The sequence below is a fragment of the Podarcis bocagei genome (assembly GCF_964188305.1).
Source record: "Podarcis bocagei genome assembly, chromosome: 5".
Taxonomy (NCBI): domain Eukaryota; kingdom Metazoa; phylum Chordata; class Lepidosauria; order Squamata; family Lacertidae; genus Podarcis; species Podarcis bocagei.
In genome coordinates, this window is record NC_138129.1 from 775,510 (window position 1) to 801,787 (window position 26,278).

General features: G+C 54.8%; 1 protein-coding gene across 3 annotated transcripts in view; it reads right to left on the reverse strand.

The window, feature by feature from the left end:
• Window positions 1–26,278, reverse strand: part of SLC12A5 (solute carrier family 12 member 5) — a 109,781-nt gene that overhangs the window by 48,205 nt on the left and 35,298 nt on the right. The window contains exon 1 of one of the 3 annotated variants that reach the window (XM_081196057.1): window positions 24,796–25,207. The exons of the other annotated variants lie outside the window; for them this stretch is intronic. Coding sequence (XP_081052183.1) covers window positions 24,796–24,847 — 52 coding nt within the window. The 5' untranslated portion in view covers window positions 24,848–25,207. Of the gene's footprint in view, window positions 1–24,795; window positions 25,208–26,278 lie in introns of those variants that run through there. 3 annotated transcript variants of the gene reach the window in all.

Sequence of the window (26,278 nt, forward strand, 5' to 3'; positions counted from 1 at the left end):
CCCATCAGAAACAATGGCTTCGACCTTCGCTTTCCTTCCTTGAGCAAACCCGAGGCTCAGATCGACACTCCCGTTCCGCTCATGTAGTCAACTTCCACTTGAGTAATGGAAGCTCCCTCTCCTGCCCCCTGCAGACCCCCAACATGGGGGGAGAGGGAGAAAGGCCCATTGCGCAGCTGGGATGCTGCCTGAGCACCACTGAATAGAATCCTAAGCGCAGCTCTTCCTCTTTCCCCTAAACGGGTCAGCATCTGGGTCTGGTCAATGTCTGGACGGGAGACGACTGCCTGGGAATCCCACTGTACTTCCATGCTGTGAACTGTCTTTGGGTGAAGAGCAGTATACAAGTTTGAGAAATAAAATAAAAATAATAAAGTAATAGGCAAATCAATAAACTGAGGCAAAGTTGAGGGCTCCTCCACGTTCCCATTTGCCCCGTGCTTAGAGACCGTGGGCCTTGGGGGGGTATTCTGTTTGATAATGAAAAGATGATGATGATGATGATGATGATGATGATGATGATGATTTAGACCCCGCCCATCTGGCTGGGTTTCCCCAACCAAGCATGGCTCCAAGCAGTTTCCCCCCAATCCACTCCTTTCACAGGGAAAACTTGCTCTCTAGCTCTCAATTGGAGCAAACATCAGTCCAGAGAAAACCCGAATTGCCGTTTGCTCCAACTGAGTGTTAAAGAGCGGTTTTCCCTGGGGGACAGCAGTGGGGCAAGAGGAAGGGTGAGGGAACTCTTAGTTCCATGATGGGGGAAATGGGACGTAAATGGAAAACGACTCATCCTGAGGTTGGGAGACTCTGGGGAACTGGAGAAGAGAAGAACAGAAGAGAAGAACAGAGTCCTGCTGGATCAGCCCCAGAGGCCCTTCTAGTCTGGCATCCTCACAGCAGCCGCCCAGATGCGCATTATAGGAAAGCCGCAAGCAGAACCTGCGTGCAAGAACTCTCCCTCTCCCATCTTGCAGCGACTGGGATTCAGAAGCATTGCTGCTTCGAGCTGAGCCACGGAGAGTCCTCTCTGCCACAAATCTTTAGCTCCTTTTCAAAAGCTATTTAGGTTGGGGGCCAACACTGTCTGCTGTGGGAGAGAGTTCCACAGTTCAACCACATCCTAATCTTCTGTCCTGATCTTCCAATGTTCAGCTTCCCTGGATGCCCCCAAGTCCTGGTGTTAAGAGAGGGATAAAATGTTCCCCTCTCCTCTCCCTCCATGCAATGCAAAATTCTTTAAACTTTTATCATGGTGGGGGGGGGGGAGAGAATAGCTTTCTCTGTACCGTGCTTAGTTGTATAATTGGGAGGTGGTGCTTTGCAAGTGTGGTGTGTGAGACAAAACCAGTCCCTTTGCATGAATGGAGGAGCTCAGAACTTCACTATTTGCCTCAGTTTCTCAACCTTCCTTTCTTCCTGAAGAAAATGGGTTTAAATAAAGAGGAGGAGAGAAGCTCAAAAGGGGTGTCAGTCAGAGGACCTGGGGCCTGGCAGAAAATACCAGCATATACCCCGCTAGGACTCAAACCACTCAATGAACCTGCAGAAATTGGAACACATGGAGTTAAGTGAGATCTTCACTGCTCAGAGTCTGGGGGCTTTGCAGCTGCCTCCTTGGGGGCCCTGATCCCCAGGTACTTCCCTCCTGATTGGAAGAAACGTCCCCCCTCCGACAAGCAGTGAGCTGCCAGAGTCATTTGCCACAAGGCCAGGGCATGATCTTGCCATTAAATGGGGTCACTTGTCCTTTCATCCTTCTGTGCCTTGTTGACGGAGGAGACTGCCTGGTTCTCCGTTTCTCCTTGCAAAGACACTGGCCTGGCTAGGGAGCTCCGGGGCTGGCCTGATAAATAGCTCTGACAGTCCCGCCCTCCTGGGAACGGCAGCTCATTGTTCTCTTGTCCTGGGGCTCAAGACTCTTCCCAGGGCAACAGCCAGAAACTGCCTGTGCCATTCTTCACAGCAGCCCCTCTCCTGCTGCCCTCTCAGCAAAGGAGTAAACTTTCCAGAGAGGACTGCTGCTTAAAGGGGGGGGGGCATTCACAGACCAGCCATTCCCCCACCCGTCAATTTGGCTTCATTCATTGCCTTGGCCACCAGCATCTCTGGGCAACTGAATCTAACACAAGAACAGCCTGTCTTCTGGATGAGACCACAGACCTGCAGAGCCCAGCTTCCCACTTCACATCAGATCATCTAATCAAACCTCAGTCCAGCCCAGTGCAGGATTTGGAGTGCAAGATAGAAGCGTAGCACCTGCGACAGGTGGGCCGCCTGGCCTCCGCTGAAATACTACAAGCTGAACATCAGTCCACCGTGTGACGCAGCAGCAAAAAAAGCTAATGCTCTTCTAGGCTGCAAAAAAAAAGGAGTCTAGTGTCCAGATCAAGGGAAGCCATAGTCCCACTCTCTTCTGCCTTGGACAGAACACCTGGAGTTCTGTGTCCAGTTCTGGGCAGCACAGTTTAAGAAGGGTGTTGACAAGCTGGAAGGTGGGCAGAGGAGGGTGTGGAAACTGAGCCTTAGGAGGGGTGCTTGAAGGAGCTGGGGGTGTCTAGCCTGGAAAAGAGGAGACTGAGAGGAGATATGATCAGCCTTCTTCAAATATCTCAAGGGACTCGAACCCGTGGCTTGAAGTTACAAGAAAGGAGATTCCAACTGAACGTCAGGAAGAACTTTCTCATAGCAAGAGCCGTTATGGAGGCTTGAGCTGAGATTCCTGCACTGCAGAGGGCTGGACTAGATGACCCTCGGGGTCCCTTCCAACTCTGCAATTCTAGGATTCTATGAACTGGGCCCAGAAACAAATTGGCAGCCAGTGCCATTGGGCCAGGATCCATGCAAAATGCTCAAACCTTCTTTCCCCAGTGAGCAACCTGGACACTGAATTCTGCACAACTGAAGTTTCCGAACAGTCTTCAGAGGCCGCCCTGCGTGATCTAACCAGAGCGTAGACGACATGCCTCACCTTGTGCCCCTGAGTCCTCCGGTCCCTGCCTGGCCAAGGGGGTCTCTCCCCCACCCTGCCCCCAGCCGGCCCCTGACTGTCCGTTCCTCCTCCTCCTCCAGGTCCTGATCCTGCTGCCTTCCCTTTCCCAGCTCAGGGTTCCATTCTTGGTGACCCTGAGGCAAGCAGGGCTGTCAGAGGCTTCCGACTGCAGCCACACCAGAGATGCCTTAATGCCAGGTTGACAAAGGGTATTTGCAGTCCCTTTCTGAAAATGCTCGTCCTATTAGCCCGTGGGTAGGCAAACTAAGACCCAGGGGCTGGATCCGGCCCAATCGCCTTCTCAATCTGGCCCGTGGACGGTCTGGGAATCAGTGTGTTTTTACATGAGTAGAATGTGTCCTTTTATTTAAAATGCATCTCTGGGTTATTTGTGGGGCACAGGAATTTGAGCATTTATTTTTTTCAAAATATAGTCCGCCCCCCCCCCACGGTCTAAGGGACGGTGGACCGGCCCCCTGCTGAAAAAGATTGCTGACCCCTGTATTAGCCTTTTCCCCCTCAGTGAGCTGGTGGATCCACTGATCCTTTCCCCCTGAACGAAGATCTCTTTCCTAGATAAGCTGCTGTCCATTGCAGCACCCTTTTCTTCTTCTTTTTTTAACACTTCATTAACATTCATTTCCAGCATCATCTTATTCCTTGTAATCTGCTTTGGCCTTTCATGCTCAGGGAAAACACGACCTCATTTCATTTCATTTCAGGGTTTCTGGAGGGAGGGGCTGAAATTGAGCCTCCCATTCAAGCGATCCGGACACAGCGGAGGCAAATCATTAAGAAAAAGAAACGTTGGCTGCTCAGTTCTACTTAAAAGAACCACTCCTTCAACCGCAATTTCTCAAAATCCAACTAATTGGAATTTGGGGCATTTGAGATAAAAAAAGAAAAGAAGAACGGATATAGTTGCTAAGCGCTACCACGGTGCGTGTTAAATTTAGATTCAAGAATATCCAGACACAAGCTGTGATCCTGCGCACACTTACTATGGGTCTCCCTCCCACGGGAGGCAGGGAGCATTAGATAAATTCACGGAGGAAGAAAGGGCTATCTCACTTTTAGAAGACAGCCCCGTTTAGGGAAATTTTTTTAATGTCGAATGTTTTACAATTTTCTATGTGCTGTAAGCTGCCCAGAGAGGCTGGGGAATAAATAATGTTGTTGTTGTTGCTATAGCATGGGGGGCAGAGGCCCATGGCCCCGGGTGCACGATTTTGAGGTGGCCTGAACCAGGAACCCCCAAACAGGGATCCCCATCCTGCCCTACCTGCCTCTGGGGGTCTCTGGGCGCCGCAGCCCAACCTGCCCCACTGCCGCACCCCCAATCCCCTCGCTGAAGGGCCACCTAGCCAGTGCCCGCTGGCTCCTCGCTCGGACGGTGAGCTGGCACAGACGAGGGCAGGCAGGCAGGATCCCCAACCCAGAGGAGCTCTCACAAGCCCCCCTTCTCAGCCTGTTCACACTCCTGTCTACACTGGCTTGGTCATTGTCCACAGAGCGGAAGAGGGCAGGATCCCCAAGGAAGTGCCCTCTGGGGAGCTGGCTACAGGGATCAGGCCCATTGGCAGACCAACTCTGTGTTAAAAAGATGTCTGTAAAGTACGGGTGGTACTTAACACCAGTGAAGTTAGCAAAAATGTATCAGACTCATGATAATAAATGCTGGAAATGTAAGGAAAAAGAAGGAACCTTTTACCACATGTGGTGGATGTGCTCCAAGGTAAAAGACTTCTGGGAAAGGATTTATAATGAACTGAAAAAAGTGTTGAAAAACACATTTATTAAGAAACCAGAAGCCTTTTTACTTGGTATAGTGGGGGGTGAAATCCCCCAAAAGGATGGTACTTTTTTTCTGTATGCCACAACAGCTGCGAGAATATTGCTAGCAAAGAATTGGAAGAAACAAGATTTACCAACTATCGAAGAATGGCAGATGAAGATGATGGACTATATGGAACTTGCCAAGCTGACCGGGAGACTCCGAGACCAGAGAGAAGAGAGGGTGGGAGAAGACTGGAAGAAGTTTAAGGAATATTGAAAAAATATGGGGACGCGGGTGGCGCTGTGGGTAAAACCTCAGCGCGTAGGACTTGCCGATCGCATGGTCGGCGGTTCGAATCCCCGCGGCGGGGTGAGCTCCCGTTGCTCCGTCCCAGCGCCTGCCAACCTAGCAGTTCGAAAGCACCTCCGGGTGCAAGTAGATAAATAGGGACCGCTTACTAGTGGGAAGGTAAACGGCGTTTCCGTGTGCGGCTCTGGCTCACCAGAGTAGCTTCGTCACGCTGGCCACGTGACCCGGAAGTGTCTGTGGACAGCGCTGGCTCCTGGCCTATAGAGTGAGATGAGTGCACGACCCTAGAGTCTGTCAAGACTGGCCCATACGGGCAGGGGTACCTTTACCTTTTTATGTTAATATTTAAATTCTAGAATAGCTTTGGAAGTGGATATAGGCTGTAGGATTAGAAGTAGACGATAGTGTATTTTAAAATAGTATTATTTGTAAGTGATAAAATGTGAAGATTTTTATGGTAAAAGTAAGGTAAGTGTGATAAAAAATGGTTTAAAATTATGATATATGTAAACTGCTAAGGATGAGGTAAACTGAAAATCAGATGGGGGGGACTTGGGGAAGCTCACCTAACAATGTTTAGAAAAAATAAGGATAAGACAAGAATTTGTTTGTATTGTTTGTTTTTCTGTTTGTGTGGTAAAGTTAAAGGGACCCCTGACCATTAGGTCCAGTCGTGGCCGACTCTGGGGTTGCGGCGCTCATCTCGCTTTACTGGCTGAGGGAGCCGGCGTACAGCCTCTGGGTCATGTGGCCAGCAGGACTAAGCCGCTTCTGGCGAACCAGAGCAGCGCACGGAAACACCATTTACCTTCCCGCCGGAGTGGTACCTATTTATCTACTTGCACTTTGACATGCTTTTGAACTGCTAGGTGGGCAGGAGCAGGGACCGAGGAATGGGAGCTCACTCCATCGTGGAGATTTGAACCACCGACCTTCTGATCGGCAAGCCCTAGGCTCTGTGGTTTAACCCACAGCACCACCCGTGTCCCTTGTGTTGTTTAGTTGTGTTATAAAATGAATAAAAAAAATAGGGGGGGGGGGAGATATCTGTAAAGAGAACATGAAGATCTATCCCTCATGCCAGGTGGGAATTCCATGCAGGAGACCATAGGGTCTGGTGGGGGCCCAGTTCCACCCCCCTCCAGGTCTGCCTCTGGCCAGCTCTCTTTAGTTGTGATTCCTGCACTGTAGGGGGTTGGACTGTGATTCTAGATTTCACCAGCCATTCTCCTGCCCTCATCCTCGAGCTGCAACAACTGAAATTGATCCCACCCCCTGTAACTGGATGGTCCCCTCGGGATCTCCCACAAGCCTGAACCACCTGCGGCGTCAGTTCAGCAGAGGCCCCAGCGACTCCCCCTCAAAGTCATTTCTGCAGTTCCATTATGTGGGAGAGCTCTGGAATGAGGGGGGACGGCAGTTAAGGGTATTGGAAGAGAGACGGAAACAGAGTCAGCATCCACGGTCCCTTTGGACCAAAGATATATAACATTAAAACACTGAATACTCTGCCCGGATATAGCCAGAGGCCAGCATTAGAAGAGGAATACGACTTTCCTCTGACTAGTAAGAAGCAGAGGAAACTGGGCTTGGCTCAGAGGAATCAGCCTCTCTTCATGGACATGAGAGCCAGATTTATGAACCGCCTCAGTCAGCTACAGTTTAGGGACTCAGGTTAGTACAATTCTTTAAACTAGATTTTACATAATTGGTGAAAAAGGTAATAGAAGTATTGCAAGATATATGCTTTCGGTTGTCGTATTTTTGTACAGGTGCATATCCAAACAGGATACTGTATTATTTATGTTTCCCTTGTCCTTAGTGTTACAGAATTATAGAATTGCAGAGTGTGAAGGGACCCAAAGTGTCATCTAGTCTAAGCCCCTGCAATGCAGAAGGAATAACACACGTCTTAGAATAACACACACCTGTCTTAGGGTAACACAGGGCAGGGGTGCTCTGAAACTTGACAGAGCATGTCCTAATTTGGCCTTGATGTACATGGATGGACCTGGAGCTAGATTATTTCTTAAAACTACTTGGTTCACTTCTCTGACTGGCAGTCGCCAAATATTTCGCATTACAAGATGTGAAGGAAAAGAAACTATTAGAATTACCTTTCTTCCCATCAACAAGAGGTAAAGGTAAAGGGACCCCTGACCATTAGGTCCAGTCGCAGTTGACTCTGGGGTTGCGGCGCTCATCTCGCTTTATTGGCCTTGGGAGCCGGCGTACAGCTTCCGGGTCATGTGGCCAGCAGGACTAAGCTGCTTCTGGTGAACCAGAGCAGCGCACGGAAATGCCGTTTACCTTCCCGCCGGAGTGGTACCTATTGATCTACTTGCAGTTTGACGTGCTTTTGAACTGCTAGGTGGGCAGGAGCAGGGACCGCGCAACGGGAGCTCACCCCGTCGCAGGGATTCGAACCGCTGACCTTCTGATCAGCAAGTCCTAGGCTGTGTGGTTTAACCCACAGCGCCACCCGCGACCCTATATCAACAAAGGGTAGGTTCTATTTATTAAATCATAAGTCATCTCACACTGAAAAGAACATGTCCCCTTTCTTCAAAATGCTTTATTTTTCAAGGTTTTGCAGCTGGTGAATGTACACAAATATATTTAGATGACTTGTCAAGAAGGCAGAGAAGGAAAGCCAGGCCACCCTTCGCCAAGGTTGGGGTCCTCTAAACACTGAGCTAGGAGGGTCACACTCTGCACTCAGGGGCACTGACCCATCAGAACCAGAGCCTGCAGGATCAGGCCAGTGGCCCACCCGGTTCAGCACCTCCTCTTCTCACAGTGCTCACCAAGATGCCTGCAGTAAACCCGCCAGCAGGATCCGGGCACAGGAGCAACTGGGATCCAGAAGCATCGCTGCCTCTGACTGTGGAGGCAGAGCAGAGCCAACCTGGTAATACTACTACTACTACTACTACTTATTATTATTATTATTATTATTATTATTATTATTATTATTATTATTATTTTATTTATACCCTGCCCTCCCCAGCCAAGACCGGGCTCAGGGCGGCTAACACCAGATCTAAAACAATTGATTAAAATACAACTTAAAAACAAGATTAAAATACAACATTAAGATGCAGCCTCATTTCAATGGAAACTCAAATCAAAAACTTTTTGGGGGATGAAAACGTCAAGACTTCACCAAGGCCAACTATCCAGACTGGTCCTACGTGGGCCAGAAAAAAGCCAGGGAAGTCCCCAAATAGGAGTTCCATCACAGAAGGAGAAAGGAAAAAAGGAAAGGGGGGAAGGGGATCAAGTTGATTCCAAGCCGAAGGCCAGGTGGAACAGCTCTGTCTTACAGGCCCTGCGGGAAGAAATCAGATCCCGCAGGGCCCTGGTCTCATGAGGCAGAGCGTTCCACCAGGCTGGGGCCAGTGTTGAAAAGGCCCTGGCTCTGGTTGAGGCTAATCTGACTCCCTTAGGGCCCAGGACCACTAGGGTGCTGCTATTTATGGACCTTAAGGTCCTCTGTGGGGCACACCAGGTTATAAGCCATCGCTAGCCCTCGACTCCTCCATGAATTTGTCCAATCTTCTTTTAAAGCTATCCTGGCTGGCAGCCATCTCTGCCTCCTGGGGCAGCGAGTTCCAGCGATTAACTATGCGCTGCATTAAAAAGTGCTTTTTTCCCTGTCTTTTACTTCTGAGTGAATATGCATAGGCTTGTGCTGCCAGCAAGTTTCATCGCATGACGACTTTGCCTCTGAATTAACCGTGCTCCTAGCCCTCTGCTTGCCAAATGCCTTTCGCTTTGGGAGCCTTTTGCCCCTGCCCAAGTCCCGGGGAACACGACAAGCATCTCTCGCAGAGTGGAAAATGCACCTCGCTTATGAAATTTTGATGCGGAAGTTCTCCTCTGCTCGCCATGCATGAGCACACACAACCACCCCCCCCCCGCACCAGTCTAAAAATGCAACATCCAGAGCCCCGGGGGGGCGAGGGGGGAGGCCCAAGTGTAGATAACAAGCCAGCCGGCAGGATCCTTGTCCGCACGATGCTTTGCGCAGAGCTCTGAGCCCTGTCATGTTCGCCCCCCCCCTGCACCCGCCTGACCATGCAAGCACCCTGGGCCCCCCAGGGGGATCGGAAGAGCACAATATATAACCAGAGCTGCACAGAGAAACCCAGCCAGAGAGAGAGGGAGTTGAGGAACCAGCCAACCAGATGTTAATGGGCAAGCATCTGAAAAGCAGATTGCGGAGCCAAGGGCAACCAGTTCCAACCTCCCCCCTCCCCTGGTCGCTTGTGGCAGATGCAGGGAGGGAGGCTCCTGGGACCCCACAACCCCAAGAAGCCAGTGGCGGGGGGAGGGAGACTCCCCTGGGGGGCACTCCAGCGGGACGCGTCACTCCAGGGCCTCTGCCATCGCCAGGCTTGTCTTCGCTGCACAACCAGAAGAGCTGGAGCTTAGGCAATCACTTGCAGTGGGGCAACAGTGGGGGGTCAGCCTGTGGCCAAGGGCAGGGGACTCCCAAGGGAGCAGAGGGCCAGGCCCTGACTGTCTCCCAAAGGATGTGGGGAGGGGGACTGAGGGCAGGGGGCTGGTGGGTGAGAGGGCTGGGGAACCAAGAGCACATCAAGAACAGCATCCTGCCCTCACAGGGGCCAGCCAGATGCGCCTTGTGGGGCCCAAGAGCCCCTCTCCCTCCTGGGGTTCCCAGCAACTGAGATCCGGAAGCATCCCTACGGGACCCCCTCTCCCGGTCTGCCCCGTGGAGGAACTTAAGGTCCACAAATGACAACACTTTGGGGGTCCCAGGTCACAAGGTGGTTAGACTGGTCTCAACTAGGGCTAGGGCCTTTTCAGTACTGGCCCCGACTTGGTGGAACGCTCTGTCACAAGAGACCAGGGCCCTGCGGGACTTGACATCTTTCCGTAGGGCCTGCAAGACAGAGCTGTTCCGCCTGGCCTTTGGTTTGGACTCAGTCTGACCCCTATGTTTTCCCTCCCCTTATGGTCTTGATTTAGATTTATGGGCTACCTTTAAAATGAGGCTGCTTTTTTAAATTGCATTTTAACCTGTATTTTAAATTGGGGGTTTTTCTCCGCCTATTATGTTTTTCAAGGTAATTTTACTGATGTTAGCCACCCTGAGCCTGGCTTTGGCCGGGGAGGGTGGGGTATAAATAAAAATTATTATTATTATTATTATTATTATTATTATTATTATTATTATTATTGCTTCCTCTGACTATGGAGGCAGGGCAGAGCCATCGTAGCCATCCATAGCCCTCTCCTCCTTCATGAGTAATAAGAAATAATAATAATAATAATAATAATAATAATAATAATAATAATAATAATAATAATAATAATAATAATACTCCACCGATCTGGCTGGGTTGCCCTAGCCATTCTGGGCACCATCCAACACACATAAGAAGAAGAAGAGTTTGGATTTGATATCCCGCCTTTCACTCCCTTTAAGGAGTCTCAAAGCGGCTCACATTCTCCTTTCCCTTCCTCCCCCACAACAGACACGCTGTGAGGTGAGTGGGGCTGAGAGACTTCAGAGAAGTGTGACTGGCCCAAGGTCACCCAGCAGCTGCATGTGGAGGAGTGGGGAAGCAAACCCGGTTCCCCAGATTACGAGTCCACCGCTCTGAACCACACCACCACACTGGCTCTTTTATTATAATAAAAATAAAAAGATAAAAAATCAAACATTAATAGTAACAATCTGATTCAATAAAGAAAGTCAGAATAGCTTTAAAACAAACAACTATCAAATAAAACAATATTCAGTAATCCATTAGAATCCAAGAGCCATCCTTTTTCAAAGCCATCCAAGTTGGTGGCCGTCCCTGCCTCATGTGGGAGGGAGTTCCACAGTTTAACTCCGTGCTGTGTGAAAAAGGGCAGGGCTTTATCCGCCTTGAATCTTCCAGCTCTCAGCTTCTTCGGACGTCCACCTGGTCTAACGTTTCTCTGTCCACTTTCTCCATGCCATCCATGATTTTTATCAGCTTCTAAGATCATTATCCTCTGGTGCTGCTGGCCCTCCCAGGGCAGAGAAGCTTCCTCTAATTCCCCTTAAACCCCCCAGGGGCCAAGCCGTCCCTCCTGCATCTGTGTCCCCAGGGAGCCGAAGGGAGCCCACGCTGAGCTTGCAGTCAGGGCAGCTGGGCTTCACAGCACCTGGGAGAGCCAAATGCACTGCTTGCTCACTCGTAGGAGGCCACAGAGCAGGGCCTGTGCGGGGCAACGTCTCCAAGGAGCCGGGAGGCAGATGAAAGCCCAGTGGTGGCTGAACTTTGCAAGCAGCCGGAACCAGCCAGGCCCAGGAGAGAGAAGGAAGGGTCTGAGATGGACGCGCATGGCAGCAGGACTGAGGAATGAGGCTGGCAGTGCCCCCAGGGGTGCCAGAGCCATCCCTCAACCAGCAGAGAGCCTGGGCAGAGCGGAGTAGCAGCCAGGGCACTGCCAGGAGGAAGGCAGCCTGCAACATGCAGAGAAAGGGCAGGCAGATAAGGAGGGAAAGGAATTGCTGAACTAATAAATTGAACTGGAATACAAAAAAGGGAGGTATGAGGAGGTCCGGGAAACAAGTAAATGAAAGATAAGTGACGAAAAGATGGAATTATTTTTAACTGTTTTTTTATTTTGTATTTTTTCTTTTTTCTTTTTCATTATGTAATACTGTGAAAACTTTAATAAATATTTATATATATAAAAAGGAGAAAGGGCAGGCAGAGGAGACTGGCCTGGAAGGTGGAAGGGAGAACTTTTGGGCACCAGCCTCCAAAGGCAGCCTCAGAGCTGAGATGGCACAAATAGGTGCCCAAGCACAGCTCTCTTCCGCCCTGGTCAGACCCCAGCTGCAGTCCTGGGTCCAGTTCTGGGCAGCCCATTTTAAGAAGGACATTGACAAGCTTTAGAACGTTCAGTTTGGTCAACTGAAGCAGGCACAATCTCCAGACCCTCCCAGTGTCCCGATGTTCCAGCAACAGTCCCAGTTTCTGATCTGATCCCAGAATGTCCTGCCTTTCCTTGTTGTTGAGTCGTGTCCAACTCTTCGTGACCCCCTGGACCAGAGCACGCCAGGCATTCCTGTCTTCCACTGCCTCCCACAGTTTAGTCAAACTCATGCTGGTAGCTTCAAGAACACTGTCCCACCATCTCGTCCTCTGTCGTCCCCTTCTCCTTGTGCCCTCCATCTTTCCCAGCATCAGGGTCTTTTCCAGGGAGTCTTCTCTTCTCATGAGGTGGCCAAAGTCTTGGAGCCTCAGCTTCAGGATCTGTCCTTCCAGTGAGCACTTCATGGATCACTGTCTTGCCGTGGCGAAGGGGCTTAAATAACTCAAAGCAGCTATGAGCTATGCCGTGCAGGGCTACCCAAGACGGACAGGTCATAGTGGAGAGTTTTGGCCAAACGTGATCTACCTGGAGCTGGAACCGGCAAGCCACTCCAGCATCCCTGCCCAGAAAACTCCATGGACAAAGACCACAGGCTTTTCCTTAGGAACTCCCTCTTTTCATCGGAAAAATGTTGGAGGGTATGCAGTTTTTGGTCCTGTTAACTTGCCAGCTCCCCTTCTGGAAATGGAGTGCACAGCTGGCTTAAGTGCTCCTTAGAATCACAGAACAGAATCACAGAATTGTGGAGTTGGAAGGGACTCCCAGCAGCGCAGGAATGCAGCCTGCTCCCTCCTCCATGGGGCAGCCCTTCAGATATTGGAAGAAGGCTCTCCTATCTCCTCTCCAGGCGACACTTCCCCACCTCCTTCAACCGTTCCTCACAAGGCTTGGTTTCCAGCCCCTTCATCATCTTGGTCTCCCTCTTCTCACACTAACTACATTTTTAACAAAACCAAATCAACTGTTTTGGTGCACATGAATTGGTTTAAATCCCCAAAAATGCACATATTGCAAACCCGCAGTGAAGCTGCCATTTGAGGCTTCTGAAGGAAGCTCCTCTTAACTTACATTTTCGAAAGGTCTGCTGGATTGAGATGCAGGCCAGGGAGGAGCGTGACCCTAAAAGCGCCTGCTCCGTCTTTCGTGGCATGTGGGGGGGGGGTGGCTGGCCCTGCCCTGGCATCTCCTCAGCCTGCGTGGTGGGGGTGACCCCTTTAAGATACCTAAATCCCTGAGCGTTTGGCTTATTCGCCCCCACTGATTAATCAGGGGCACATTTAATCTGCAATTAGAGCATTAGTTGGCCAATCATACTGATAAACTGATTAAAGCGCTCAGCCTCGTAAATGGATTTGACTTCTTCTGCGGGCAGCTGTGCTGTGGGGCGGGCGGGTCCCTTCCCTTCTCTGGACGACCCCCCCCCCCATGAACTTGCTGCCTTTTCCTGCTGAAAGGAATGGGGCGCCTGACTCGGGGTGGGGGGGTCAGATAAGAGCCCCTTCCCCAGCGAGGAAGAATGCTTGGGGAGGCCGGACGCGGGGGAGGCTTTTGCAGACCCCCACCCAGCCCGTCCCTCGCGTCTCCATGCGGACACGCAGGCCACAGTCATCCCCATCACTGGGTCGGTTTCCATGGCAACCCAGAAGAGGAGCTTGGGCTCCCAAGGCTCTTATGTAACAATAAAGCTGGCCAGGCCCCTGGGACGCACCGCTGCCTCCCTCCGAGGGGCAGGAAGAGGGGGCTGGGGACCCCTTCACCCTCCCTCCTCCCGCGTCCGGGTGCCCAAAGGCCAGAGGGAGGAGGAGCAGCTCCTCCCCCCCCCCAATCAGGCAAATCTCTTGGCTCAATCTGAATCACAGCACTGCAATCGGCGAGGCGGCTGTGTTGGCTGTGCATCACTGCTCTGCCTCAGCTGCTCACAGTTGGTCTGCGGTCACTACAGTCCTGGGGAGCAAAGGGCAGGCGGCCGCTGACCTCCCTTAAGCCAGCGGGAGGAAGGACACTCAGGGACAGACAGGCAGACAAGCCCCCCCCCCCCCGTGTCAAGGCAGCCCAGAAGCTAAAGCTGGACTGTCTCCGCTGGGAAGGCTGGACCATGATCCTAAAAGCAGGGAGGATTTCATTTGCTCTCTGCACATGCTCAGAGTTGCTTGGCACCGAAAACAGGTGACTCCAGGCACAAACGAAGCTCTGGATAGGAACTGTGAGGTCTGGGGTTTGCAATGGGCTTTGCGGTGTTTAAAGCATTTTGCATTCGTTATTTCAGGAGCACCGGTTAATAGAATCATTAAAAAAAATCGAAATAAATAGGTATACCACCCTATACCCGTAGATCTCAGGGCAGGCCACAACATAAAATTACAATAAAAACACAAAATATGTAATAAAAATAGGAACGAAAAGAAACCCACGACCCCCCCTCCCACAACACATTTAAAAGGGCCTGAGATGTCAATCAGCTAAAGGTCTGGTTGAAGAGGAACGTTTCCCCCCGGCGCCTAAAGATAAATCTATCACAATAAATCTATCACAGAAGTCTGTCAATGGCTCTGCTCTGCCTCCACTGTCAGCGACGCTTCTGAACACCAGTTGCCTGTTTCCACTGGGGCGCCTGGTTGGCCAGTGTGAGAATAAGAGGAATAAGAGGAGACAGGGGAGCCATCTTCACCTGTCTAAAGGGAAGCCACATGGAAGATGTAGCAAGCCTGTTTTGTGCTGCTCTGGAGGGCAGGACCCCCAAAAATAGACTGAAGTTGTGAAAAAGAAGATGGTGACGGAACACTAGCAAGGACTTTCCAACAGCAAGAGCCGTTTGACAGTGGAAGGGACTCCCATGGAAGGTCATGGTCTCTCCTTCCTTGGAGGTTTTGAAGCAGAAGTTGGGTGGCCATCCATCATGAATGCTTTAGCTGAGATTCCTGCCTTGCAGGGGGTTGGTCTAGATGTCCCCCAGGGACCCTCCCAACTCTCCAATTCTAGGATTCTATGACTCGATTGGCCACTGCACTCTTGTGTTAGGAAATGTTTATAGCAATAGCCTATCACCCCAAACAGTGTTCTGGAAGCTACCAGCATGAGTTTGACCAAACTGCGGGAGGCAGTGGAAGACAGGAGGGCCTGGCGTGCTCTGGTCCAGGGGGTCACAAAGAGGCAGACACGACTAAACAACAAATCACCCCAAAAGCAGCAGCAGAGGAGGCCTCACACCCCGAAATCACAGGCTGCAGCAGTTCTAGGGGCAGAGGAGCTCTTCAGGAGCTGCTCCTCCTTACTCCAACACCACCAACATCTCCCATTTTGCTAGTTTGACTGTAATCTGTTCCATTTCTTTAAAGGGCGCTAATCTGGGACAAACTAGTGACTTGAGTGCCTTTTTGAGATCATTTTGATGGAGGCCAGATGGCCCTGGATGTTCCCTGGATGAGGAGGTGTCTGCTGGGTTATTTATTGGTGTGGTGCTATAGCCCAACTCAGAGAAACAGAATAGCTTCGTTCAATTAAAAGCTTGGAATCTCACCACTTTCTGGCAACTCAGCTCTGAAACTCAAAGCCCAGCCATGGAAGCGGCATTCGTCCCTGCCTATTTGGGGACAGGGTGGGTTTGGGGTGTGGAGGAGGAGGGGAAGGTGTCCATGTGGTCACGGCAAGATCAAAGGAAGTGCCTCAACAAATCATGCACTGCAGGGGGTTGGACTAGATGACCCTTAGTGTCCCACCCACTTCTACAGTTCTCTGATTCTAAGAGCACAGCCGACCAGCATGCCATGCCAATGTTCCCCCAGCTCAGCCTCTAGCTCACGGTTAAACTGTGGAACTCCCTCCCACAGAAGACAATGGTAGCCACCACCTTGGATGGCTTTAGAAGAGCATTGGACAAGTTCATGGGGGACCAGAGGGCTCTCTGTGGTGCCTTGTTGGCCCTGCAATGCTTCTGAATGCCAGCTGCTGGAAGCCACGGGAGGGGAGAGTTGCTCTCATGCCCAGGTCCTGCTTGTGGGTTTCCCATAAGGGGCATCTGGCTCGCCTCCCTGAGAACAGGACGCTGGGCTGGATGGTCCATTGACTGATCCAACAGGTTCTTCTGATGTTCTTACATTCTTAGTCAAACAAGGGGGTCTCACCCCAGTGGGGCTCACACACCTGCAGGACCCTTACTGGCCCCAGAGCCATAAAACCAGCAGCTCCTGTGCCCTGAGGAGACCCCCCCCCCACCCACACACCTGGAAATGCAGGTGAGTTCACCTGAATGGAAGCAAGCGACCCATTGTTCAGTAGCCCTATTGGGAAGACTTCAACATAGTGCTAAGCCTTGTGTTCTTCTGGCTCCCCAGACCCAATATGGGAAGCCCAAGGTGGGGGGGGAGCCCCATTGCATCCTTAGCAGATGTTGCCCCCACGGTGATGTGAAGTCCACCCCAGTTCTACAAGAGTAATCCAAAGGTGCAAGCATTCAGCTGAAGACGCTCACACAAGAGGCCCTCAGGGAGCATCTACTCCAGACTGCCCCAACCCGGCACCCAGCAGGGGGCTGGACTAGATGACCCTTGGAACCCCATTCAACCTCTATGGTTCTATGATTTGGGATGCTGTGAAATGTGAAAAATAAAACCCCCCAAACTGCTTGCCCTAGAGTGGGATTCCTTCTAGGCAAGGTGCTCCTAGGATCCCTTCTTGTCCTTTCCTTGAAAACTTCCACGCAGGGAGAATGCACAAATTGCTGCAGGCAGCTTGTTCCAGCTGTGAGCCGGCCTGCTCTTCCGAACATCGACCCTAAATCTGCCTTCCTGGGGTTCAAACCGCTGCTTCCCATCCTGTCCTCAGTGGGGAGGAGTGAATCTGCTTTGGAGGACACCAGTCAAGCATGAGGGGAAAGGGGTCGATGCCACCCCCCTGGCGGAGGCAGAAGATTGGGGGGGGTGCAGGATGCCTGAGGCCCCACCTGCACTAGGCGCTCAAAGCAGCAACATCATAAAAAGGCCACGGCTTCCCTCAAAGAAACCTGGGAGTTGTAGTTTGTCAAGGGTGCAGAAAGCTGTGAGGTGGCCCCTATCTCCCTCTGCCCGCCTCACAGAGCTACAATTCCCAGAGTGGCCTAATGACCAGTCCCTCTTCACAGGGAGGGAAACTGGCTGTTTAAAAGTGGCACGTGGCGACATCAGTTCCGTAATCCTAAGGGAAACCCACAGCTCAATGGGATCAGGCTCAGCTATGGCCTCCGGGACTTGGTCTCCCCTCCTCTTGCCATGGCTGATGAAGGCTGCCCGCTCTCCCTCCATGGGAAAAGGAAACCAAGCTCTGTCTCTGCCCAGGGACCCCCCCCCCTGCCCCACTCTGCTACTCAGAAGCGTCCAGCTCCTCCTTCTCCAGGCCGGCTAGTGAGGGAGATGCCCCTGGAAGGGCTGAGGCACCACTCAGGCTGCCCACACAGCCGCCTGGAAAGTGTGCCCAAGGCCTCGCATTGGCAGCCAGGAAGGGTCTAGGCACGCAAGCTTCAGGAGCTGAGATCATTCTAAAAAATCTTACGCATAACAGGGAAATGTGCAGATATCTTAAGAGGATTGCTGGCTGTCACAGTGCCTTGCGCTCTAAAAAACACTTGCCTTGTCCCTGTTGGGCACGGATTCTGGCTCCCTTTGGCTCTGCATTCCTGGTGACTCTTTTTCACCGTCCTGTGGAGTGTGGGTTATGCAGCTCCTTCAATTGGGGGCCGGGGTGTTCAAGGAGACAAGAACACCTTCCCCACGTTGGCAATCGAGAAACTTGGTGCCCTTTCGAAACAGAGGAAGGGATTCTCAAGGCTGCGTGCAAGCTGCTAAATTGGGTGCCAGGGAGCAGATTCCTTCCCCCTGTTCCTGAGCGTCACACACACACACACACACACACACACACACCCTGTTCCCAAACTGTCTTTCTGAAGGCCCTCCCCCACACTTGTCATCTCTGCTCTGGGAGAGACAGGCAGCACTGCAACTCTGCCTGAAATGGATTCAGAAAAGCCCAGAAAAGCGCAAGCTGCGCTAGGAGCACAGGAACACCAGAGCAGCCTTTGGGACGGAGCCCAAGGGGCCCCTCCAGTGCGGCAGCCTGGTCTCCCGGTAGCCAAGCAGATGACCCACACACAAGAGCAGCTCTCCCTCCTGCGGTTTCCAGCCAGTGGCGTTCAGAAGCGTCGCTGCTTCCAAGTGTGCAGGCAGAGCACAGCCACTGTGGCCGGGAGCCATCGACAGCCCTCTCCTCCTCCGGGGATTGGTCTGTTCCGGTTCCTTGGCTGAATCACCTGCTGCATGGAGGGGCTTGAGCCCAGGCTCCATGGAGTGGGTCTCCCTGGGGTTGCTTGGGCAGCTGAATGGATCCTGCTCACCACCTCTGCCCCCAGGTGCGTGCCCACACATGCCCTGGCGCCTTCACATTCCCCCTGCCACACAGTTTGCCCACCCCCACCCCCATGGCCACGGGTGCCTGGAGGGGCCCTGCTTTCTCCCCAGGTGGGGGCTTCCAGCACACTGGGCCTCCCCCAGCCCTTGCCCACACATAAACGCCGCATAGCTGTGGAGCAGGGCTATGGAGGAGGAGACAAGTCTGGCCTCCTCTCCACGGAGCATTGATCTTCCCATAAAGGGAGTTTGGGGCATGAAGGGGGCATAGATTGGGATGTGGGGCCTCTGGGTCAGGCTCCGGGAGCCCCCAGTGCATTTCCGGGCTGTAAGGAGTTAAGCGCCGTTCGCAGTGGGGTCCTGAGTGATGGATGGCTTCTGGCTCCGTCCGGAGAGCATTTTGCCGCAGAGGGGCTGACGCTTTCTCCAACATCCCAGCACCGCACACTGCTTGTGATCTGCAGGGATGGGGGGGGGGGGCATTGGAGGGGAGCAGAAAGGCCCCTTTTCTGGGAGGGCTGGGCTGGGGGGCAGAGTAAGGAGCCTAGCAATGGGGCACGGGGTAGGGGGTGGCACGCAGGTTTGGGCTTCAGCAGGCTCAGTCTTCTCCCCAAGTGGGGCCCTTGGGTCCTTCTCCTGCGTAGCCGGACACTTTCTCTCCCCGCCTGGGGTGAGATCTTCCAGTCCAGTGGTCTAGAGGGCAGGGGGGGCGTTGGAGCAAGTGAGCAGCCGCTGCAGCCTCCCAAAAACACAAACCTTTCTCCCAAAGGCTGGGGTTGTGGGGCCTGTTGGTTTGGGCAGCCTGGGACCCTGGAGTGATGCACATGGGATCCTTACAGGGCTGCACCCCACATTCCGCCATGAGGGGTCAGAGGTGGCTCAGAGCAAGGGCTGCGTGTGATGGGGAAGGAAGGGGTCCAGGCGGAGGGCCCCCCAAGGGGTAGGAGTGTTTCCGGAGGGGAAAGCGTTTCACCCAGGTGACTGTGGCGAGGCCACAGCACAGCCAGCCCTCCTCCTCCTCCTCCTCCTCCTCCTCAGCAAGCAAGCAAGCGCGCCGTCTCTTTGATTCATGCTCAGCGCTGCCTGCCTCCCTCCCACCCTCCCCAGGGATCACTCAACATGAACCGGCCTTTTAATTTTCTGCGGTGGCTGGCAAGGCTGGCGGCTGGATCGCTGGCAGGGAAACAACAGCCCCAGTGCGAAGATCAGATAATCCTCAAGCCAAAGCAGGGAGGGAGGAGGGAGGGAGGAAGTTGCACAGGGAGGCAGCAACAAGAGGCTTCTGCTCACTCCCCCCCCCCAAATGGTCTGGTTTCCCAAATCTTTTGGGAAGGGGTGTGTTCAATGAAGCATACAGGCCCGGCCACACCATTAGGCAAAGTGAGGCAGCAGCCTCAGGTGGCCTCAGATAAGAGGCAGGCAGCAGAAATTGGGGGGCAGAACCGCCCGGCACCCATTCAGCCCACCTGCTGCCCCCGGTGCTGCCCTGTCACCAGAATGGAAGGGAGAGCCCACTCCCAGCGTGGCTGACCTCCATCCTTGGCAGGGAGGCCATCGTCTCCTTGGCCTCAGGTGGCAAAATGCCTTGGAGGGGCAAGCGAGAGGGGTGGGAGGTGAAGGTGCTTCCAGCTTGGCCAACGGGAGACTTTCCATGCATAAAACAGGATTAGAAAAGATGGCAGAGGAGGAGAGGGCAATCAGTGGACACTGGCCAGGATGGGTCTGCTCTGCTTCCGCAGGTGGAGGCAGGAAATGCAGGGGAGAGCTGCTTGTGGGTCCCCCCGGGCCCCTGGTCGGCCCCTGCGAGAACAGGAGGCTGGACTAGAGGGGCCCCCACTGGCCTGATCCATCAGGTTCTTATGGCGTCCTTATGTTGTTGTTCTTTTTCTTGTTTAATATAATTTCTTGAATTTGTGAGTCCCTTTATTTTGCCCAGAGCAACTTCAAAGCAGCACATGCGAAAGCCCAGCAGGTCACAAGTGGGGTGGTCAAGCAGCAGCAGCAGCACCTAAAGTTAAGGTGAACCCCACTTTTAATCATCACTTTGCCCCTGTTCATTGGACTGTCATCCGGGGGGCGGGGGGGGGCCCTTCACGGTGTTGGATTTCAATACCAATGCAATGCGCAGCATGCTCTGGCCACCCTGCCCAACTCCTGGTTCAGCCAGTCTAGATGGGGGAGGGTTATTGGCCGAAGCCCCAGCAAGGAGACTGGAACACGAGGTCCCATCGGGGCATCCTGGTGGCGCCACCCATTAGATTTTGTGATAGCAGATGGGGGAAAGGCCCACAAAAGCCCTCTGCCAGAAAATCCCCCCCTCCCCTGGTCAGCCAAAGGACTTTCACTTTCCCCACACTGACCGCCTTCTCAGGTCACCCTTGCCTCCCTTCTGTGAAGCAAAGAGGAGGCTTCTGGGGAGAGGGGCCGCAGGAAGACCCAGCCACACTCGTTGCTTCCTGCCAGCAGCCAGCAAAGTCCCCAGCAGGGTCCTCATTCCACGCTGCTGCTGCTGCAGACCTCCCCCCCCCCACATGCCCCCCCCGCTCCCTGCCAGGCCCCATGGCAGCTCCCTCCTCCCCACCTGCACAAGGAGTGCGACATCCTGCCTTTCACTCCATCTCTCATTCCCTCATGCACTTTGCAAAATGCTGCTGCTGCTAAGAAGCAGGCATCCATCTTAGAACTGGAAGGGACCCCTGGGGGTCATCTAGTCCAACCCCCTGCAATGCAGGAATCAGAGCTGGAGAATCCCTGGTGAACGCACCTTAAAAGCCTCCAATGAAGGGGAGTCCACCATCTTCCTGGGTCGTCTGTTCCACAGTTGGGAGGCTCTTAACATCAGAAACATTATTCCTAGAATTTAGGCCCTGGGGAAAGGCTTCGCCTCCCACTTCCAAGAGCCAGCCAAGCTGGGCTTGGAATTGCGGACCCCACCCATTGGGGGCACAGTCCACCTCCTGGGACGTGTAGCAAGGCACCCAGTTGAGGCTTGCCTGCTGGTGAGGGATGGGCCCATGCCAGATCCCTGGCAGTGTTGGCCCCAGTGGCGTAGCGTGGGTTGTCAGCACCCGGGGCAAGGCAAGTAATTTGCACCCCCTAACCCGTGGATTTGCGCCCCCTAACCCGTGGATTTGCGCCCCCTAACCCTAACCCCCAGATGTTGCGCCCGGTGCGGCTGGCCCCCCCTGCACCCCCCACGCTACGCCACTGGTTGGCCCTCAGCCCAGAACTCCCCGTGAGACCATGTGGTGGATACTGGGGGGACTGGTCTGGGGGCTCCTGCTGGATGGACTGGGCTCTTAACTGCAACTGACCTGCATGCCCCCCCCAAGGAACAGGAGGCTCAGCACAAGAAGGCAGCTACTGAGGAAGATGGGGGGGTGATGAACTACTTGGCAAAGTGCGTAGGGGGGCCTGCCTGGCTGTGGTTTTCTGGTGGCCGTTTTAATTCATTGGTTCATTCTGAAAATCTGCTCACTGCATCCTTTCAGAACCCCTGAGGAGATGCACAATGTTGGAGGGATGTGAAGAGCGGAGCTCTGGCTCCGACTGCAAGCTCCACATCAGTCATCTGTCGCCCACAAGTGTTTTAGCTGAGCGCTGCCTCCGTACCACCACCCCTCCCAAAAAAACCCACCGCTTCTTCTGCCCAAGGAGGTCTTTCTGCTTTGTCCATTTGCCCCACCAGCCCACCAAAGGCTCCTTGGAACTTCTCTGCTCCCTCTGTCTACAGCAGGCCTGTGTCCCCAGGGCCCCTGTCCTCTTCAAGGGGGGCCTCTTGACCAAGAGCAGAAGGAGAGGCTCAAGGCTCCCTTTGCAGAGAAGCACTCTCACCAAGCCACACCTCCACCTGAAGCTCAGCAAGCTGTTTGGCGCAACACGCCCTCCCCGTGGCCCCAGACCCGCTTCCCACTGATCCCTCCCTGCAGGAGTGGGAGAGGTGATGCCATGGGCTAAAGGCTCACAGGAGTTTTCCCACCAGTCCCCCCCCCCAAATTCTCAAGGAGGAGGCGCCCCTCAATAGCAGCAGCCTATATACTGATTGCACTTCAGGGTGTCCAGTGTGGTTCTCTCACTTCCTCTCTGCTGTGATCCTGACAAGAGCCTCGTAAGGCTGATTATTACTGCTCTCTCCATAGTTTAGACTCATCCGTTACTGCTCTTGCCTTTTCCACTGTAGGTACATCTCAAAGTGCTGAGGATACTTTTGCCACCTGCATATCTGGGACCCCCGACCCCTACAGGGGGAGGGGCAGACCTTTGCAAGAAGAAGGGAAGCAACTGTGTTGTGGGATCCAAGAGATGCGCCCCAAGCTCCACTGCAAAGCTGGAGGCACAGTTTGTGAAGTGCACACTGCTTCAGCAATGCTCCTACAAACACACAAGCCCATACCCTGTAAGCCGGCTCTGGGTATCCATGATCTTTGCTAGGCCTTTTGCTACTGGGTTCAGAGTTCAAATCTTGACAGGATTCCCACTGGCCTGCACTGCAAACAGCAACTGTGGGCACAACTTCTCTGGTTCCCCTCCTCCACCTCACACGACTGTCATGCACAGGGCTTCCAACTTGCCGACAGCTGACAGCCGCCAGGCGCCTTCTGGAAAGTCATTACACTTTGCCATTTAGACCGCGCTGGGTCAAGCGCTGGAGCAGTGCTGGGATCAGCCCCTGGTGTCACTACGGAAAGGGTCCTGCAGTGAGCCCTTCGTTGGCGCACAGCGGCTGGAGGCCAGCCCATAAGTGGGGCAGGCCCCTTGTGCAGCCTCCTCCAAGCAAGCGCCCGCTTGGCCAAGAGTGGCGATGCCGGCCTGGCTCTGAGATGTGGCCAAAACAAGGCCTCTCAGGGTGGCTGTGCCAGCCTCTCAGAGCTGCCCTTGAAATGGGAGGTCTGCACACCAGCAACGGCCTGGAGCCACGGCCAGCCCAAATGAACAGTGACAGGCAAGGAGGCGTCTGCGCTTTAACCTTCCCCCTCCCTGACACACAGACATGCCACGCAGCAGCAGCTGCCAGGCTCCTGCAGCAGTCTCTGCCCCCTAACCCCTGCTGCAGCCAGCCCCACACTGCAGTAAGCACCTTCCACTCCTTGAGGGATGGGGGGCGGGTTGCAGAGCAGAGTGGGAGGGGGCAGAGGGAGGCAGTGCCCAGAACCTGATTGCAAGGAGGAAAGTGGGACAGAGGGATGGAGGCTCTCCCCCCCCCACCCCCACCCCGCCAGTCAGCTGGTATCTGCTTTGGCTTATGCCATCCTGGCACACTCTCATGCAGATACCTGCAGACCATAACTCCGCACTGTGCCCAGGCTCTGCCAATGGGCAGGAAGCTGCGTCTTCATCTCACCAGCTTCCTGGTTTGCGAGCAACAACAAAAAAACAACCCCAAAGACCCCATCTGAAGACTCGGGGCACCCTGGGATCCGCATGAGGCCACTGCCCGTGCCAGAGCCAGAGGGTGGGCACAGGGGGTCGTGGGAGGAGGGGTGCGCAGCAGGGGGGCTCGGTCCAAACGCTCTGCTTCCAAAGTGGCGCGTCTGTGCTGGCGCTGCATTGAGCCTGCAGTACAGGAGCCGTCACCAAAGCGGCAGGCAGGGAATAAACAGCCCCCACCCGCGAACAACGCAGCCCCAGCATCCTCGGGGTCTACAGCGGCGCAGGCTCCTGGCAGGCAGAACCAAGCCCCCCCCCCCCCGCTCAGGCCTGCGAAGTGGGGGAGCTGCTCCCCTCTCCCCTCTCCCTCCTTCCCCCACAGTCCCGTCCCTTGCGCAAGAGCGAGTCCCGCGCAGCCCGCAGGGAAACTTCAGCACCGCGGGCAGAGGCGGGCAGGCGGGAGGGGGGGGAGGCGGCGGGACACTTTGCCGAGGGTCTCCTCCTGGCGCCCGGCCCCGGGGGGAACTCGTTCGCTGGGGCTCGGGCCAGGTCAGCCGAGCCGAGCCAAGGGGAGGCTGTCCCGGGGCGCCCAGGCGTTGCATGTGGCCGCGGCATCCTGGGGTGGGGGTGGGAAAGCTGCCTTCGCAGAGAGACACGGACCTCCGGCTGCCCCCCCGCCGCCTGCTTCCCACCTCACCAAAATGTCTCCCGAGAGAGTTGCCACCCCCCCCCCACCCACACGCACACAGGCGGAGGGTTGGCGGAGCGCGGTGCCCGGCCAGGCTGGACGGCGCCCGCATTCCAGCACCCTGGACAGCGGCGGCGGCGGCGGCGGCGCATTCCTGCGCGCGGCTCGGGCTCCGGGCCCGGCGAGAGCGCGGCGAGAGCGGGCGCTGCGCAGCTGGCGGGGCTCCTCCGCCGAGCGAGCAGGAGAACCGCCGTTACCCGGCGCAGGCAGCGCTCGAGAAGGGGCGCGCGATCCTGCCTGCCTGCCGGCCGGCCCTGCCCCGAAGCGGGACCCCGCCGAGGCGAGGCCTCCGAGGGCTGCCTCCGGGCTTGAGAAGCCAGCCCCCCCCCCCCTGGCCCCTTACCTTGGCTGGCGCCCCCGTCGCCGTCCTCGCAGTCCGTCAGGTTGTTCAGCATGGCGCCCGCCGGGGCTGCCTCGTCCGAGCCTCGCCTGCCTCGCGCGCCGCTGCAGTGCAGAGCAGAGCCTTCCCCTTCTCCGCTGCCGCCGCCGCTGCCGCTCAGCCCCCTTTCAGTTCATCGTGTATTCAAAAGGCATCTTCTCCGTCAGGCGGGCGAGCGGAGGGGGGGGGGCGGTGGATGAGCTGAGGCGGGGGGGGGGGCGCTGAGGTGTAAGCGAGCTGGGAGAGGAGGGGCCAGGAGCGTCCGCCGAACTGCTCGCCACCTCCGAGGGCAGCGCAGATCTGAGTCGGCGGCGGAGGAATTAGGGCATCTCGGGGGCTGGCACTGCGGCTCCCCCCCCCCCGCGCAATCCGCCTGCGCGGATGCCGCCTCCTCCTCCTCTTCTTCCTCCGCTCCCACCCCCGCATCAGCAACCCAGCACCGGAGATAAGTTTTTTGGGGGAAGGAAGGTACTGTTTACCCAACCGTACGCCCCACACCCCTCAGCCACGCGCACGTGTCCGCCTTTCCTAAGAGATGGGGCAGCGACAACCCCTGACTCGCAAGACATTTAGCTCGTGGGAATGCAGGCAAGCAGTTTGAGCCGCAGATCACGGCGCAAAGCGGGAAGGGCCTAGAAGTGGAAGGGGCTTCAGGGAAGCCACCCACCCACCCACTCACACAGACCTCCCTCCTGCCCCAAATCATTCCTCAGAGGATGAGAAGGTAGAAAGAAGTGTCGCCTGTGCCAAACGTATAGTTCGCCGCAGACCAAACTGATACTCCTAGCCGCCCTTGCCTTGGCCCCAGAAGCACCCTCATGGTGGCCAGTCAAGAATGCCCCCCTTCCCATCACAAAGCCCTGGGTGGTGGTGGGTCACACTGTGAGGAGCCCTCGCCGCTGGGAAGAAGAGCAGAGGGAGTTGGCTTGTGGGACCCACGGCCAGCCAGGCACATCACAAAGCCCTGGGTGGTGGTGGGTCACACTGTGAGGAGCCCTCGCCGCTAGGAAGAAGAGCAGAGGGAGTTGGCTTGTGGGACCCACGGCCAGCCAGGCACAGCTCTCTCCTGCCTGGGCCTTGATGGGGACTGAGCCCCAAAGGCGGCACATCATTCATAAGACCATCAGAAAAGCCTGCTGGACCAGGCCAGGGGCCCCTGTAGCTCAGCGCCCTGTTCTCACAGTGACCCAACAGGTGCCCGTTGTCGGAAACCCCCAGCAGGATCCAAGCGCCAGAACCCTCTCCCCTCCTTTGGTTCAGACGTATTGCTGTCTCCAGCTGTCGAGGGCAAGGCAGAGCCAGAGGAGCTAGGAGCCGCCAGCAGCCCGCCATGAATTTGCCCAATCCTCTTAAAGCCACCTCGGTTTTGTGGCTGAAGTGCCAACTATTGGGTATTTTTAACCGCGCTCTTTAACTTGCTGGTGAACGACCGAGAGTTAGGCCTGGG